The 17,737-nt window shown below is 38.6% G+C and overlaps 1 protein-coding gene across 1 annotated transcript in view; it reads right to left on the minus strand.

The window, feature by feature from the left end:
• RNF175 (ring finger protein 175) overlaps positions 1 to 17,737 on the minus strand; it is a gene marked incomplete at its 3' end in the record, with an annotated part of 75,624 nt that overhangs the window by 39,637 nt on the left and 18,250 nt on the right. Inside the window, 2 exon segments of the mRNA XM_082653399.1 lie at positions 1,597 to 1,628; positions 1,631 to 1,655. Of these exon segments, the coding sequence (XP_082509525.1) occupies positions 1,597 to 1,628; positions 1,631 to 1,655 (57 nt within the window).

Below are 17,737 nucleotides of genomic sequence, written 5' to 3' on the forward strand. Positions count from 1 at the left end.
TTTCTTAATTGTTTTGGGTTTGTTATTGTGGGTCTTTTCCTTCTCTTGTGTTTCCTGCCTAGAGAAGTTCCTTTAGCATTTGTTGTAAAGCTGGTTTGGTGGTGCTGAACTCTCTCAGCTTTTGCTTGTCTGTAAAGATTTTAATTTCTCCATCAAATCTGAATGAGATCCTTGCTGGTTAGAGTGATCTTTCTTGTAGGTTTTTCTCCTTCATCACTTTAAATATGTCCTGCCATTCCCTTCTGGCTTGCAGAGTTTCTGCTGAAAGATCAGCTGTTAACCTTATGGGGATTCCTTTGTGTGTTATTTGTTGTTTTCCCCTTGCTGCTTTTAATATGTTTTCTTTGTATTTAATTTTTGATAGTTTGATTAATATGTACCTTGGTGTGTTTCTCCTTGGATTTATCCTGTATGCGACTTTATGTGCGTCCTGGACTTGATTAACTATTTCCTTTCCCATATTTGGGAAGTTTTCAACTATAATCTCTTCAAATATTTTCTCAGTCCCTTTCTTTTTCTCTTCTTCTTCTCAGACCCGTATAATTCGAATGTTGGTGAGTTTAATGTTGTCCCAGAGGTGTCTGAGACTGTCCTCAGTTTTTTTCATTCTTTTTTCTTTATTCTGCTCTGCAGTAGTTATTTCCACTATTTTATCTTCCAGGTGACTTATCCGTCCTTCTGCCTCAGTTATACTGCTATTGATCCCTTCTAGAGTATTTTTAATTTCATTCATTGTGTTACTCACCATTGCTTGTTTCCTCTTTAGTTCTTCTAGGTCCTTGTTAAATGTTTCTTGAATTTTCTCTTTTCTATTTCCAAGATTTTGGATCATCTTTACTATCATTATTCTGAATTATTTTTCAGGTAGACTGCCTATTTCCTCTTCATTTGTTAGGTCTGGTGGGTTTTTATCTTGCTCCTTCATCTGCTATGTGTTTTTCTGTCTTTTCATTTTGCTTATCTTACTGTATTGGGGGTCTCCTTTTTGCAGGCTGAAGGTTCGTAGTTCCTGTTGTTTTTGGTGTCTGTCCCCAGTGGCTAAGGTTGGTTCAGTGGGTTGTGTAGGTTTCCTGGTGGAGGGGACTAGTGCCTATGTTCTGGTGGATGAGGCTGGATCTTGTCTTTCTGGTGGGCAGGTCCACATCTGGTGGTGTGTTTTGGGGTGTCTGTGGCCTTTTTATGATTTTAGGCATCCTCTCTGCTAATGGATGGGGCTCTGTTCCTGTCTTGCTAGTTGTTTGGCATAGGGTGTCCAGCACTGTAGCTTGCTGGTCGTTGAGTGAAGCTGGGTGTTTGTGTTGAGATGGAGATCTCTGGGAGATTTTTGCCATTTGATATTATGTGGAGCTGGGAGGTCTCTTGTGGACCAGTATCCTGAAGTTGGCTCTCCCACCTCAGAGGCACAGCCCCGACGTTCGGCTGGAGCACCAAGAGACTGTCCTCCACATGGCTTTTGGGAGGTCTGAGGTCTTCTGCCAGTGTTCAGTGGTGTTCTATAAGAGCAGTTCCACGTGTAGATGTATTTCTGATGTATCTGTGGGGAGGAAGTTTATCTCCGCATCCTGCTCTTCTACCATCTTCTCCTGTCTCCACCACCAGTGAAGTTTTATTGTGAAAAACTAAAGGACAACCCACATCTGCAACAGGGTCACCAGCTGTCAGAGAGATAAACAGAAAGGCTCCTTCAGTGACTGAGGGCCAGATGGCACATCTACTATTACACGATTCAGAAGCTACTCTGGGGTAGGGGGAAGCCACCTTCACCATCCTGTCTGGAACATGCACCTGGCTCACCACTCACCTGCAAGCTGCTCTGTACATGTGCAGCTATGGAAGGCACAGTTATTTGAACATTAGGATGGGAAATAATACAAAATATGCATCTTCTGTCACCTCCTTCTACAGATATTTCAGATGAAAGGAACTTTAGGGTGCAACAGCTATGTGATTTTGGACAAATGAGCTGCACTTTAGTGGTAAAATCGGGGGACACAATGTCTGCTTCCCCTGTGTTGACCGAGGTGGGGAACAAAGTAGATCACAGCTGGGAAAGTGCTCTGGAAGCAGTACTGAGCTACAGGGAGCCGAGCGGCTGTTGTTACTATGACAGCACATATACAAATGCACTGCGATGGCAAAGGAGGGAGTGGTGTCGATGCAGCAGCGTCTGGGACTCTCCTGCCTGCTGTCCCACTGTGCTCTGCAGGGCTACTCTCACATCCCCACTGTTGGGTTATCTTGTCCCTGATGATTGGATCTTCAACCCACCATATTTCTTCTTGTCTTTTCTCTTCAGTTATTGGTGCCCTGTCCAGGCAGCCCCAGATGTGGATCAGACTCTTTCGTGTCCCTCTGTGTTTAACCCCTTTGTGGCCTATACCACTGACCTGAGTCCAAGTAGCCTTCAGAGGGTCCTTTAAGTTTTCTGGCCACAATCCCACTTGGCCGGAAGCAGGATAGACTGTGCTGATGAGCTGTCAGGTCAATGACTTGTTATGGTTACCATAGTGACACTGTTACTCTATAGATCAGGCCTAATGCCAGCTACTCACCTCCTTATAAAAACCACAATAGCAATAACCTTTGATCTTTTATTTTTTATCACATTCAGACTAACCACCTATATATGCTCAGCACCAATATACGAGGAGGCTGACAAAGAGGTTTTTTCTCAGGTGTAGACTTTTATAGGTAGTGGCACCTGGCAATACTCTGTTGAAGGAGATTATGAGATCGGGTCTTAGTTTAGCAGTAAAGAGTATCATGATCAGTTAATTATGTCTGCCAGTGATGTGGAAAAAGTTGCCAGAGCACGCATGTCACATGTTTGTCATCTGAGTATAAAAAAGACTGATGTCATTTGTTTGTTTACTTTCTTCATCTTCATGATAAAAAGAAGTGGCTTAGAAAAAAAAGTTTGTGAGTATATTTTTGGGTCCTTTAATAAGAATTTGGTTATAATAGTCTCAAAGTCAATAACCAAAATTATTTGATAGAACTTCAAGATTTAAACCAAAAAGGCCCAAGGCCACAGCCATTCTTCTTTCCATGTCAAATAAGAAGACATCTTCCAGGCTTTTTATTTCTTCATCTCATAAATGGCCTGGATCTGAAGTCTTCTTAGAGTGTCTCTAAATCTTCTTTCAGAGAACACTACAATTGTTATTATATATATGCATTTGAACAAAAATACACACAGATCAAATCTGAAGTAACTATTTGGAGAGTTCAGGAAAAAATATCTTATAATAACTTACTTTTTTTGTCTTTAAATTACAGGCAGTACTTCCAGGGAAGAGTAAATACTCTTTACTTCTGTCCAAATTAGTCAGATCATTGCTTTAATTTTCCATTCTACTTTGTGGGTACCGTCAAAGCTAATGAATGAGTTTGCACCTTTCTTTCTGAAATTGAGATAAAGATGTATATATCTAAACAGGAAAAACAGGTTTTACTTAAGGAAGTAGAGTAGTTTTCATGAGGGCCACAAACCACATGCTAGGTAACCAGGACTCAAGATATGTTTCCTTTAGCACTCAGCATCAGCAACTTTGACTCTACTAGTGATAATGAAAGTGTGCAGCCCCTTGAAAAATCTCCTCCGTATCTAGATCATTCATTTCCCATAGCTGATCATAGAGATTGTTAGCTATGATAAATGATAGATTTTGACTTTTTTCTTAGTTTATTACTTCTGATATTAAAAAAGAAAATGGACATAAACTCCATCTTTCAAAATCTGATCATCTCTCATTTGCATTTTTCATCTTTTTGTTTTAAGAATTTGATTCACTTTTATATCTACCCCATAAAATGCTGAATTTTTTTAAAATAAAAAGTTAAGATTCAGTTCAGTTTAATTTAGTGAAACTACCATGCTCCTATGTTTTATACTTTAGATTATAAGCCAAAATTTACAAGACTAATCCATTTCCTCTAATCAGTGGAGCTACACTCTTTTACAGTTTGAAGTGATGACTGGACTATATTCTTATAAAACTAGTTCTTTCCCTGTAGGTCTATAAGTACAACCTATTTCTAGAAGATTCCAAATTCCTCTTACTTGATGCCTGGATTTAATTAACAGTAAATAACAATGTTCAAATGTATACACATGCTACTTAAAAAAATATAGGCCTTGGAGATCAGAAATAAAAGGAAAGCAAAAAATCATTATAATGTATTGTGTATGCAAATATTTAATTTCTTAACTATCTTTAAAGTGGATACCCAGTGCCGTGTTTTCTCAGCATGCAAGGGGAAAGGTCAGAAGTTTGCATGATGAATTCAATAATTGTATAAGAACTCATTTTGAAATGAGGGCCACATTTCAGAGCGATTTAAAAGATTCTTTATCAATTTCCAGACCAGTTAGAACTTCTCATTTTTAATAATAACTGCCACATATGAAATGTAGGAATGTTGTGCCTCATAAATAAACGCATGAAATATGTGAAATTGAGGCACATGCATGCAAAGGAGGAAACCTGGCAGCTGGGACACATTAATAATGCCAGAGGGGTCACCATCTGGGCATGTGCGGATAAAACACATCTGCATTCCTGGCAAAGGGCAGCCTGTGCATCTGGATCACATCACCCCGTCCTCCCCACCCACGCATCATGGCAGGAGGAATTTCCTGACGAATAAGATGCTGCTGAAAGGTACCATGTTTGTTCTTGCAGCCATGCACATAATGAATCTGAAAAGAACTGCTAATCAAGTCAAAACAAAGGAATCTTTTCATTTGTCTAATTGTACAGGATGATGAATGAGTCACACAGTATGAAAGAAAGAAAGAAAGAAAAAGAAAGAAAGAAAAAGAAAGTTGTGTTATGCCCATTCCCTTTGCGCTACAAATCCTAAACTATCTGCAACCATTTGTGGTGGGTCTGTGTGTATTTGTATGGGTGGGGCTGGAGGGAGAGCAGAGGGATGCTCAGAGGTAAGCAGAAAATTATAATTTCCTGGCTCCAGGAAATATTGCTGCTATCAGTTCAAAGTCAATGAAGGAGAGTGTGGACAAATCGAATAAGTAAAAGTACGGAATCCTGGCATATGAAGGGCTCTTAGAAATTCACTTGCTCCATATTTCTATCTTCAAATCAATTGACTGTTGATTTTGCTACTAAAATTCTTAAAGGAGATTCTGTAGTGGCATATATGTACACATGTAAGTATGTATGCAACTATGTATGTATTTGTGTAGTAAAAAGATTCGATTAGATAACACTTTATTGGTACAGTAATATGTTTTAGTGTTTCACAGCTATTAATAGTCAGGAAGTTTGATTTAAATAAAGCAAATTTTCAATCTGTGGCAAATTATTTGCCTGTGTATTGAGGCAAGTTAACAGTGTATCTGAAGCTGAAATTCTGTGTATTTACTCCTCAAGGCTTCTATTGATTTGAAGAGCAGTAGAAAGATTCTTTTTTGGTGCACCCTCCTCCACTTCCTGCAGATACGAAAAACGGATACATAAAAGAAGGTGGCGAGGGTGTTGTTGAATGAAATTTTATTTTTAATTAAATGCTGTTAAAAGCATTTGGGAATAATTTAACTTTGAGGCTTTGCCTATGTGTATACTGTATCAACACTAGCAGCTGGAAAGAGAAAAATTCAAATATCCAGATGTTCAGTCTATGCTGTGCTAAAAATGTGATCGTGTATTTGCAAACATTCAGGTATTTAGTAGTATCTCAAACAAAATATGAAAAATTTTCTACTTTCTACCCACACTTTTTGGCATCACCTAGGAGCAGTTTATGTTATATTTTTCAACTTTATTTTCTTAATAAGCTGTTTCCTTTGCTCTATGTATTTATGATAAGCTTCTCTGATGTACACAGCTCCTATAGACCATACAACAGAATCAGTCTAGACAAATTAAATGAGCACTTCAGAAGACAGACAAATTTGTTAAAAGCTGTATCTGAAAAAATTCTGAGCTTTTGGATTGGTCTCTCGCCTCTGAAGTACCTGGTCCAAATTATGCATGAAATAATGTGAAAGTAATAATACTTTATGCATAATAAATAATACCTTCAGGGCATAAATATTATGTATAAATAATAATAATAATACCTTCAATGTACAAAACTGTTCACACACATTATTGTGTGTGTACTTCCTACTTTTTTTTCTAAATTCCTCCCTTTTTTATCTGTAAACTCCCACTCCCACCATTTATCATTGATTGACTGAATTGTTCCATCCCAGTACACAAATATAGGAGTATCAGAATTGTTAACCTGTACCGCATGGGAAACAACCTTGCCCACTAGTGATCACATGAAGCTCCTATTGACTTCATCTTACAGACTCTCATTTCCAAAGGTACTCAGAGCAGCACCTTTCCCCCTAATTCCCTTCAATGAGGTTGTTTCACACACTTGTAATGCACTTAGATTTTCTCTTCACGGTCTGCATTTCTCCCTGGGATTCCCTAAACTTCCTAAATGATTTTTAAAAATTTGCATACCTTAAGGTCTGCTTTTTGTGCTGTATAGTTCAATGGGATTTGACAAATGCATAATATCTTGTAAGCAAAATTACAGTATCATACAGATCAGTTTTACTGCCTTAAATTCCCATTTCACTTCCTTATCCTTTTCCTTCCCTGAGCCACTGGCAACCACTGATTATTTTATTGTCTTTGTTTTTGCATTTTCCAGAATGTCATATAATTGGAATCATACAGTATATAGCCTTTTCATATTGGCTTGTTCCTTCATGTCTTTTTGTGGCTTGATAACCCATATCTTTTTACTGCTGACTAATGCTTCATTGTATGGAGGTACCACAGTTTGCTTATTCATTCATATTTTAAAGGACATCTTGGTTGCTTCCAGTTTGGGGTGATTATGAATAAAGGTGCTTTAAATATTTTCATGCAGGTTTTTTTTGTGAATGTAGGTTTCAATTCAATTGGGTAAATACCCAGTAGTGATCGCTGAATCATAAGGCTATGTTTAGCTTTGTGGGAGACTGCCCAGCTGCCTTCCAAACTGGCTTTACCATTTTGCATTCCCACACAGCAAGAGTTCCTGCTGCTCCACATCCTCATCAGCATTTGGTATTGTTAGATTTTTTATTTTAATCATTCTAATAAGCATGTATTGGTAACTCATTATTGTTTTAACTTGCCATTCCCTTAGATGGTGAGCTTCTTTTCATATGCTTATTTGCCATCTGTATATCTTCCTTGATGAGCTGTCTTTTTAGATATTTTGACATTTAACTAAGTTGATTTCTTATGATTGAGCTTTAAGTATATTTTGGATAACAGTCCTTTATTAAGTATGTATTTTATAGTTACTTTCTCCCAGTTTGTAACTTGTCTTTTCATTCCCTTAACAGTGTCTTTCACAGAGCACTTTTTACTCCAAATAAAATTCAACTTACCAATATTGTCTTTCCTGGATCATGCTTTAGGTGTTGTATCTAAAACTCATCACCAAATGCAAATTCATCTAGATATTTTTCCTATGTTATCTTCTAGAAGTTTTATAGTTTTGCATTTTACATTTAGGTCCATGATCCATTTTGAGTTCATTTTTGTGAAATACATAAGTTCTATGTCTAGATTGTCTAGATTATTATTAATTTTTTTGCATATGGATGGCCAATTGTTTCAGTACCATTTGTTGAAAGATATCCTTGCTCCATTGAATTGCCTTTTTGCTCCTTTGTCATGGATCAGTTGACTATATTTGTGGGGGTCTATTTATGGGCTCTCTATTCAGTTCCATTGATCTATGTGTCTATTCTTTCACCAATACCACACTGTAGTCATTACTACTGCTTTATAGTAAATCTTGAAGTTGGGGAGCATCACTCCTCCAACATTGTTCTTCATTGTCGTGCTGTCTATTCTAGGTCATTTGCCTTTTCTTATAAATTGTAGAATAAGTTTGTCAATGTTCACAAAATAGATTGCTGGGATTTTGATTGGGATTGTAGAACCTTTAGATCAAGTTGAAAAGAATCAACATCTTGACAATATTGAACTTTCCAATCCATGAACATTGATTATCTTTCCATTTATTTGAGATCTTCTGTTTTTGCATATAGCTCTTGTACATATTTTGCTAGATTTGTACCTAAGTATTTCTTTCCTAAGTATTGTAAATGGTATTGTGTTTTAATTTCAAATTCCAATTATTCATTGCTAGTATATAAGAAAGTAATTGACTTTTGTATATTGACCTCGTTTCCTGCAACCTTGCTATAATCATTTATTATTTCCAGGAGTTTTTTGTTGATTTTTTTGGAGTTTTCCATAGAGACAAACATGTCATCTGCAAACAAAGACGGTTTTATTTCTTCCTTCCCAATCTGTATACCTTTTATTTCCTTTTTTGTCTTATTGTACTAGCCAGGACTTCCAGCACAATGACAAATTGGGGTGATAAGAGGAGACATTTTTGTCTTCTTCCTTATCTTAAGGGGAAAGCATCCAGTTTCTCACCATTAAGTATAATGTTAGGGTAGGTTTTTTGTAGATATTCTTATCAAGTTGAAGAGTTTCCCTCTATTTCTAGTTTGCTGAGAGTTTTTATATGAATGGGTGTTGGACCTTGTCAGATGCTTTTTCTACATCCATTAATATAATCACGTAAGTTTTCTTCTTTACCCTCTTGATGTGGTTGATTGCATAAACTGATTTTTAATTGTTGAACCAATCTTACCTACCTGGAACAAATTCCACTTGGTCATGATGTATAATTCTTTTAAATGCATGGTTTAATTCAATTTGTTTCTATTTTGTTTAGGAATTTTACAATTATTTTGGTGAGAGATACTGGTCTAGAGTTTCTCTTTCTTATAATGTCTTCATCTGGTTGAGGTATTAGGATAATGCTGGCTTCAAAGAATGCGTTCTGAAATATTTCCTCTGCTTCGACTTTCTAGAGAGATTGTATCATTTCTTCCTTAAATATGTGGTAGAATTCACCAGTGAAACCATCTGGACCTGGTGCTTTATGTTTTGGAAGGTTATTAATTATTGATTCAATTTTTAAAGATAGATATAAGGCTTATTCAGACTATTTCTCCTTATGTGAGTTCTGGTATAGTTTGAGTCTTTCAAGGAATTAGTCTATTTCATCTAAACTTGTAGGCATACAGTTGTTCATAATATTCATTTATTTGCTTTTTATGTCCATGAGATCAGTAATAATGACCCTTTATTCTTTTCTTATATTAGTAATTTGTGTTCTCTCTCTTATTTTTCTTTGTTAGCTGGCTAGAGGTTTATTAAATTTATTGATCTTCTCCAAGAAGTAGCTTTTGAACTAGTTTTGAACTCTTCTCCCCTTAGCATGACTTGTAATTTTTGGTTGAGAAGTTCTTATTGAGGTTCTTATTTGGGTAGTAAGAACATTTAGTGTGAGACTTTGTGTTAATTTGGCTAGGAGTTGGGCTGTGTTTGATGTTTGCCATGTGTTAGAGTCTCCAATTTCCATTAGTATACGTGTTTGTGTCTCCCTTTTTGTCACTGGTTTCCCTAGAAACGCATTCTTGTGTAGCTTGCAGCTCTTTCAGCTGTAATCCACTGTTTTCTGGATGCCTGATGATGTGGAGGTCAGGTGATGGGCAGTGGAAGTGTTCTATTGTTCTGTGATTAAGCCTTGGTCTTTTAGTAGTTCCCATACTACGACCTTCACAGTGTTTCTGAACTTTCTGTTTTCCCCTGAGGTGAGACAGGAAGGCTAGAGGGGCCTGGAGTTGGGTAATTTCTCTTTCTCCACATTGGCTAAGGCTCTGATAAAATCTTTTCCCTTGCGGTGCAGGTCTTTGTCATGGTGAACACTCTGGAACTCTAGTTCAAAATAATTAACTTTTCCCCTAACCCTGTCAGAAGCACAAAAGTTTTTCTTGGCTTTTTACCATGAGAAGACTTGGTGGGATCCTTGAAGGTAAAACCTACAAAAATATGGGCGGTCCTTAAGACTGTGGCCCCAGGAGTTTCTCACTCTCACACTGGCCTAAACTCTACTCCCAACAATTCTTCCAGGTTACCCATTAAGTGTTTCCTCCAGTTTATGGCTCTTGCAGTTTCTGCTCCCAATAAGCAAATCTTAGTTTTGAGTTCCTGTATTCACCTGTCTTTCCAGTTTTGTGGGTGATGGCTTTCCCTGTGACATCTATTCTCTGATAGGTCCAGCAAAAGTCACTGACATTCAGTTTGTTCAGCTTTTTTTTTTTTTCTTGTTATATGGGAGTGATGACTTTCAAGCTTCTTACATATTAGAGCTGAAACTAGAAGGCCTTCCTATTTTTAAAAATTCCATCATTTTAAAGATCAGGAAACTGAGGCTCACTGTGGTAAGATGAGTAGCTAGAGTTGTCTAATTCTTAAGCCAGTGTTCTTGGCTTCACAGCCTGCTCCTGTTTCCTGGTAATACATCTCACAGAACCAGCCCAGGGAATACTCCCAGACAAAGCAGATGGCAGAGTAGGAGGGTGTGCTAAGGCAGGGTAAACAGGTGTGATGTTTGAAAAAACAATACATCAAAATCTCCTAACAGAGAATGTAAATTAATGAGGGGGGTGTATTCATTTTAGCTTTACAAAAACATTCAGAAAAGGACTCTTTTATTAGTAAACTGCTTTTACAGTGTATGATTAAATTTGCACAAATGTTATATACAAGTCATATCCCTTGAATGTATTCAGAGTCAACTGATGGTACTGAACACTCACTGTGTATCTAGAAATTCTCACAGGAAAATATTCTGAATCACAAGTCTGGGAGATGGGCTCTTATCTGCAGTATTTGCATTTTGCAGATTAGGAAACCGTGATTCAGAGATATTGAAGGAGCTGATCCTTGATATGAGAGAAAATAACTAGTGAGGTTGGATTCTTGTCTCTTCTCTGCAACTAATTAGTGATATGACCTTGACCAAGTTATTTAATCTCTCTGAACTATATTTCACAAAGGGAAGAAAAAAATTATTATCTCCCAGGGTAACTTAGATAATGTACAAAAAGCACTTATTACAACTATAATAAGATGTAATAGTTATATATAAATTTATATATAGTATTTCATATATAAGTATATTATTATAGTGATATAATTGTTATTATTACTATGGAGTAACTATTACTATAGTAATTATAATTAAGTTATATATAATAATATACTACTAATATACTGGTGGAAGTTACAATATCAAATCATGGAAATAAACTTCACTATATGGCCCCTTATAGAAAAGAGCCAGTGAGAGGACCTTCAAGATGGCAGAGGAGTAAGACGTGGAGATCACCTTCCTCCCCAGAAATACATAAAAAATACATCTACATGTGGAACAACTCCTACAGAACACCTACTGAATGCTGGCAGAAGATGTCAGACTTCCCAAAAAGCAAGAAACTCCCCACGTACCTGGCCGTGTGGCTGACAGGGTCTTGGTGCTCCAGCCAGGTGTCAGGCCTGAGCCTTTGAGGTGGGATGGTCAAGTCCAGGACATTGGACAACCAGAGACCTCCTGGTCCCATGTAATACCAGTCGGTGACAGCCCTCCCCAGAGATATCCATCTCAAAGTTAAGACCCAGCTCCACTTAACGCCCAGCAAGTTCCAGTGCTGGACATCTCATGTCAAACAACTAGCAAGACAGGAACACAACCACACCCATTAGCAGAGAGGCTGCCTAAAATCATAATAAGTTCACAGACACCCCAAAACACATCACTAGACGTGGTCCTGCCCACCAGAAAGACAAGATCCAGCCTCATCCACCAGAACACAGGCACTAGTGCCCTCCACCAGGAAGCCTACACAACCCACTGAACCAACCTTAGCCACTGGGGGCAGACACCAAAAACAATGGGAACTACAAACCTGCAGCCTGCATAAAAGAGACCCCAAACACAGTAAGTTAAGCAAAATGAGAAGACAGAGAAACACACAGCAGACGAAGGAGCAAAGTAAAAACCCACCAGACCAAACAAATGAAGAGGAAATAAGCAGTCTACCTGAAAAAGAATTCAGAATAATGATAGTAAAGATGATCCAAAATCTTGGAAATAGAATACAGAAAATACAAGAAACGTTTAACAAGGACCTAGAAGAACTAAAGAACAAACAAACAATGATGAACAACACAATAAATGAAATTAAAAATTCTCTAGGACTTCCCTGGTGGCACAGTGGTTGAGAGTCCACATGCTGATGCAGGGGACACGGGTTCGTGCCCCGGTCCGGGAAGATCCCACATGCCGCAGAGTGGCTAGGCCCGTGAGCCATGGCCGCTGAGCCTGCGCGTCCGGAGCCTGCACTCCACAATGGGAGAGGCCACAACAGTGAGAGGCCCACATAATGCCAAAAAAAAAAAATTCTCTATAAGGAATCAATAGCAGAATAACTGAGGCTTAAGAACGGATAAGTGACCTGAAAGATAAAATAGTGAAAATAACTACTGCAGAAGAGAATAAAGAAAAAGGAATGAAAAGAATTGAGGGCAGAGGGGAGACCTTCAAGATGGCAGAGGAGTAAGTCATGGAGATCACCTTCCTCCCCACAAATACATCAGAAATACATCTACATGTGGAACAACTCCTACACAACATGTACTGAGTGCTGGCAGAAGACCTCAGACTTCCCAAAAGGCAAGAAACTCCCCACATACCTGGGTAGGGCAAAAGAAAAAGAATAAACAGAGAGAAAAGGATAAGAATGGGACCTGCACCAGTGGGAGGGAGCTGTGAAGGAGGAAAGGTTTCCATACACTAGGAAGCCCCTTCACTGGCGGAGATGGTGGGTGGTGGTGGGGAAGCTTCAGAGCCATGGAGGAGAGCACAGCAGTAGGGGTGCAGAGGGCAAAGTGGAGAGATTCCTGCACAGAGGATCTGTACCGACGAGCACTCACCAGCCTGAGAGGCTTGTCTGCTCACCTGCCAGGGTGGGTGGGGGCTGGGAGCTGAGGCTCGGTCTTCGGAGGTCAGATCCCAGGGAGAGGACTGGGGTTGGCTGCGTGAACACAGCCTGAAGGGGGCTAGTGCACCATAGGTAGCCGGGAGGGAGTCTGAGAAAAAGTCTGAAACTGCCTAAGAGGCAAGAGACCATTGTTTTAGCGTGAGTGAGGAGAGGGGATTCAGAGCACCGCCTAAATGAGCTTCAGAGATGGGCACGATCTGCGGCTATCAGTGCAGACAACAGACATGTGCATGAGATGCTAAGGCTGATGCTGCAGCCACCAAGAAGCCTGTGTGCAAGCACAGGTCACTATCCACACTTTCCCACCCGAGAGCCTGTGCAGCCTGCCACTGCCAGGGTCCCATGATCCAGTGACAACTTCCCCGAGAGAACACATGGCGCACCGCATGCTGTTGCTACCTCATGCCGGCCTCTGCCACTCACCCCACATTCCATACCCCTCCCTTCCCCAGGCCTGAGTAAGCCAGAGCCCCCTAATCAGCTGCTAATTTAACACCGTCCTGTCTGTGGGGGAACAGACGCCCTCAGGCAAGCTACATACAGAAGCCGGGCCAATCCAAAGCTGAATCCCAGGAGCTGTGCAAACAAAGGAGAGAAAGGGAAATTTCCTCCAACAGCCTCAGGAGCAGCAGATTAAATCTTCACAATCAATTTGATGTACTCTGCATCTGTGGAATACCTGAATAGACGATGAATCATACCAAAATTGAGGTGGTGGACTTTGGGAGCAACTGTAGACTTGGGGTTTGCTGTATGTGACTGACTGGTTTCTGGTTTTAGGTTTATCTTAGTTAGTATTTAGAGTTTATTATCTTTGGTAGATTTATTTATTGATTTGGTTACTCTCTTCCTTTTTAAAAATATATAGATATACAGTTTTTTCCTTTTTCTCTTTTTCTGAGTGTGTATGTGTATGCTTCTTTGTGTGATATTGTCTATATAGCTTTGCTTTTACAATTTGTCCTAGGGTTCTGCCTGTCCTTGTTTTTTTGATAGATTTTAGTGCTTGTTATCATTGGTGGATTTGTTTTTTGGCCTGGTTGTTCTCTTCTTTCTTTCTTTCTTTTTTCTTTCTTTTATTACCTTTTAAATTTTTAATATTTTTTTAATAATGTTTTGTTTTTATTTTATTTTATTCTTTCTTTCTTTCATATTTTCTCCCTTTTCATCTGAGCCATATGGCTGACAGGGTCTTGATGTTCTGGCTGGGTGTCATGTCTGTGCCTCTGAGGTAGGAGAGCTGAGTTCAGGACATTGGACCACCAGACACCTCCTGGTTCCATGTAATATCAAAACAGTGAAAGCTCTCCCAGAGATCACCATCTCAATGTTACGACACAGCTCCACTCAACAACCAGCAAACTACAGTGCTGGACACCCTATCCTACAAAACTAGCAAGACAGGAACACAACCACACCCATTAGCAAAGAGGCTGACTAAAATCATAAGTTCACAGACACCACAAAACTAACAACCAGACGTGGTCTTGCCCACCAGAAAGACAAGATCCAGCCTCATCCACCAGAACACAGGCACTGGTCCCCTCCACCAGGAAGCCTACACAACCCACTGAACCAACCTTAGCCACTGGGGGCAGACACCAAAAACAATGGGAACTACAAACCTGCAGCCTGTGAAAAGGAGACCACAAACACAGTAAGTTAAGCAAAATGAGAAGACAGAGAAATACGCAGCAAACGAAGGAGCAAAGTAAAAACCCACCAGACCAAACAAAGAGGAAATAGGCAGTCTACCTGAAAAAGAATTCAGAGTAATGATAGTAAAGATATCCAAAATATTGGAAGTAGAATGGAGAAAATACAAGAAACGTTTAACAAGGACTTAGAAGAAGTAAAGAGCAAACAAACAATAATGAACAACACAATAAATGAAATTAAAAATTCTCTAGAATGAATCAATAGCAGAATAACTGAGCCAGAAGAACGGATAAGTGACCTGGAAGATAAAATAGTGGAAATTACTGCAGAGCAGAATAAACAAAAAAGAATGAAAAGAATTGAGGACAGTCTCAGATGCCTCTGGGACAACATTAAATGCACCAACATTTGAATTATCAGGGTCCTAAAAGAAGAAGAGAAAAAGAAAGGAACTGAGAAAATATTTGAAGAGATTACCTTTGAAAACTTCCCTGACATGGGAGAGGAAATAGTCAAGTCCAGGAAGCACAGAGAGTCCCATACAGGATAAATCTAAGGAGAAACATGCCAAGACACATATTAATCAAACTATCAAAAATTAAATACAAAGAAAAAATATTAAAAGCAGCAAGGGAAAAGCAACAAATAACACACAAGGGAATCTCCATAAGGTTAACAGCTGATCTTTCAGCAGAAACTGCAAGGTATAAGGGAGTGGCAGGACATATTTTAAATGATGAAAGGCAAGAAACTACAACCAAGATTACCCAGAAAGGTTGTTATTCAGATTTGACAGAGAAATTAAAACATTTACAGACAAGCCAAAGTTAAGAGAATTCATCATCACCAAAACAGCTTTACAACAAATGCTAAAGGAATTTCTCTAGGCAGGAAACACAAGAGAGGGAAAAGACCTACAGTAACAAACCCAAAACAATTAAGAATATGGTAATAGGAACATAAATATCATAATCACCTTAAATGTAAGTGGATTAAATGCTCCAACCAAAAAACACAGGCTTGCTGAATAGATACAAAAACAGGACCTGTATATATGCTGTCTATAAGAGACCCACTTCAGACCTAAGGACACATACAGACTGAAAGTGAGGGGATGGAAAATGTTATTCCATGCAAATGGAAAGCAGAAGAAAGCTGGAGTAGCAATTCTCATATCAGGCAAAATAGACTTTAAAATAAAGACTATTACAAGAGACAAAGAAGGACACTACATAATGATCAAGGGATCAATCCAAGAAGAAGATATAACAATGGTAAATATTTATGCATCCAACATAGGAGCACCTCAATACACAAGGCAAATACTAACAGCCATAAAAGGGAAAATCGACAGTAACACAATCATAGTAGGGAACTTTAATGTCCCACTTTCACCAATGGACTGATCATCCACAATGAAAATAAATAAGGAAACACAAGCTTTAAATGACACATTAAACAAGATGGACTTAATTGATATTTATAGGACATTCCATCCAAAAACAGCAGAATACAGTTTCTTCTCAAGTGCTCATGGGACATTCTCCATGATAGATCATATCTTGGGTCACAAATCAAGTGTTGGTAAATTTAAAAAAATTGAAATCATATCAAATATCTTTTCTGACTACAGCGCCGTGAGACTAGATATCAATTACAGGAAAAAAACTGTAAAAAATACAAACATATGAAGGCTGAACAATACACTACTAATTAGCCAAGAGATCACTGAAGAAATCAAAGGGAAACAAAAATATACCTAGAAACAAATGACAATGAAAACATGATGACCCAAAACCTATGGGATGCAGCAAAAGCAGTTCTAAGAGGTAAGTTTATAGCAATACAATCCTACCTCAAGAAACAAGAAAAATATCAAATAAACAACCTAACATTACACCTAAAGCAATCAGAGAAAGAAGAACAAAAAACCCCCAAAATTAGCAGAAGGAAAGAAATCATAAAAATCAGATCAGAAATAAAGGAAAAAGAGGGGCTTACCTGGTGGTGCAGTGGTTGAGTGTCCGTCTGCCGATGTAGGGGACACAGGTTCATGCCCCGGTCCGGGAAGATCCCACATGCCGTGGAGCGGCTGGGCCCATGGGCCATGGCTGCTGAGCCTGTGCATCCAGAGCCTGTGCTCTGCAACGGGAGAGGCCACGGCAGTGAGGGGCCTGCGTACCGCAAAAAAAAAAAAAAAAAAAAAAAAAAAAGAAAGAAATAAAGGAAAAAGAAATTAAACAATAGCAAATATCAATAAAACTAAAAGCTGGTTCTTTGAGTAGATAAAAAAAAATTCATAAACCATTAGCCAGACTCATCAAGAAAAAAAGGGAAAAGACTCAAATCAGTAGAATTAGAAATGAAAAAGGAGGAGTAACAACTGACACTGCAGAAATACAGAGGATCATGAGAGATTACTAAAAGCAACTATATACCAATAAAATGGACAACCTGGAAGAAATGGACAAATTCTTAGAAATGCACAACCTTCTGAGACTGAACAAGGAAGAAATAGAAACTATAAACAGACCAATCACAAGCACTGACGTTGAAACTGTGATTAAAAATCTTCCAACAAGCAAAAGTCCAGGACCTGATGGCTTCACAGGTGAATTCTACCAAACATTTAGAGAACAGGTAACACCTATCCTTCTCAAACTCTTCCAAAATATGGCAGAGAGAGGAACACTCCCAAACTCATTCTACAAGGCCACCATCACCCTGATACCAAAACCAGAAAAAGATGTCACAAAAAAAGAAAATTACAGGCCAATGTCACTGATGAACATAGGTGCAAAAATCCTCAACAAAATACTAGCAAACAGAATCCAACAGCACATTAAAAGGATCATACACCATGATCAAGTGGGGTTTATCTCAGGAATGCAAGGATTCTTTAGTATAGGCAAATCAATCAATGTGATACACCAAACTAACAAACTGAAGGCTAAAAACCATATGATCGTCTCAATAGATGCAGAAATAGCTTTGAGAAAATTCAACAACGATTTATGATAAAAAACCCTGCAGAAAGTAGGCATAGAGGGAACTTACCTCAACCTAATAAAGGCCATATATGACAAACTCACAGCCAACATCATTCTCAATGGTGAAAAACTGAAA

The sequence above is a fragment of the Grampus griseus genome (assembly GCF_964374135.1).
Source record: "Grampus griseus genome assembly, chromosome: 4".
NCBI lineage: Eukaryota > Metazoa > Chordata > Mammalia > Artiodactyla > Delphinidae > Grampus > Grampus griseus.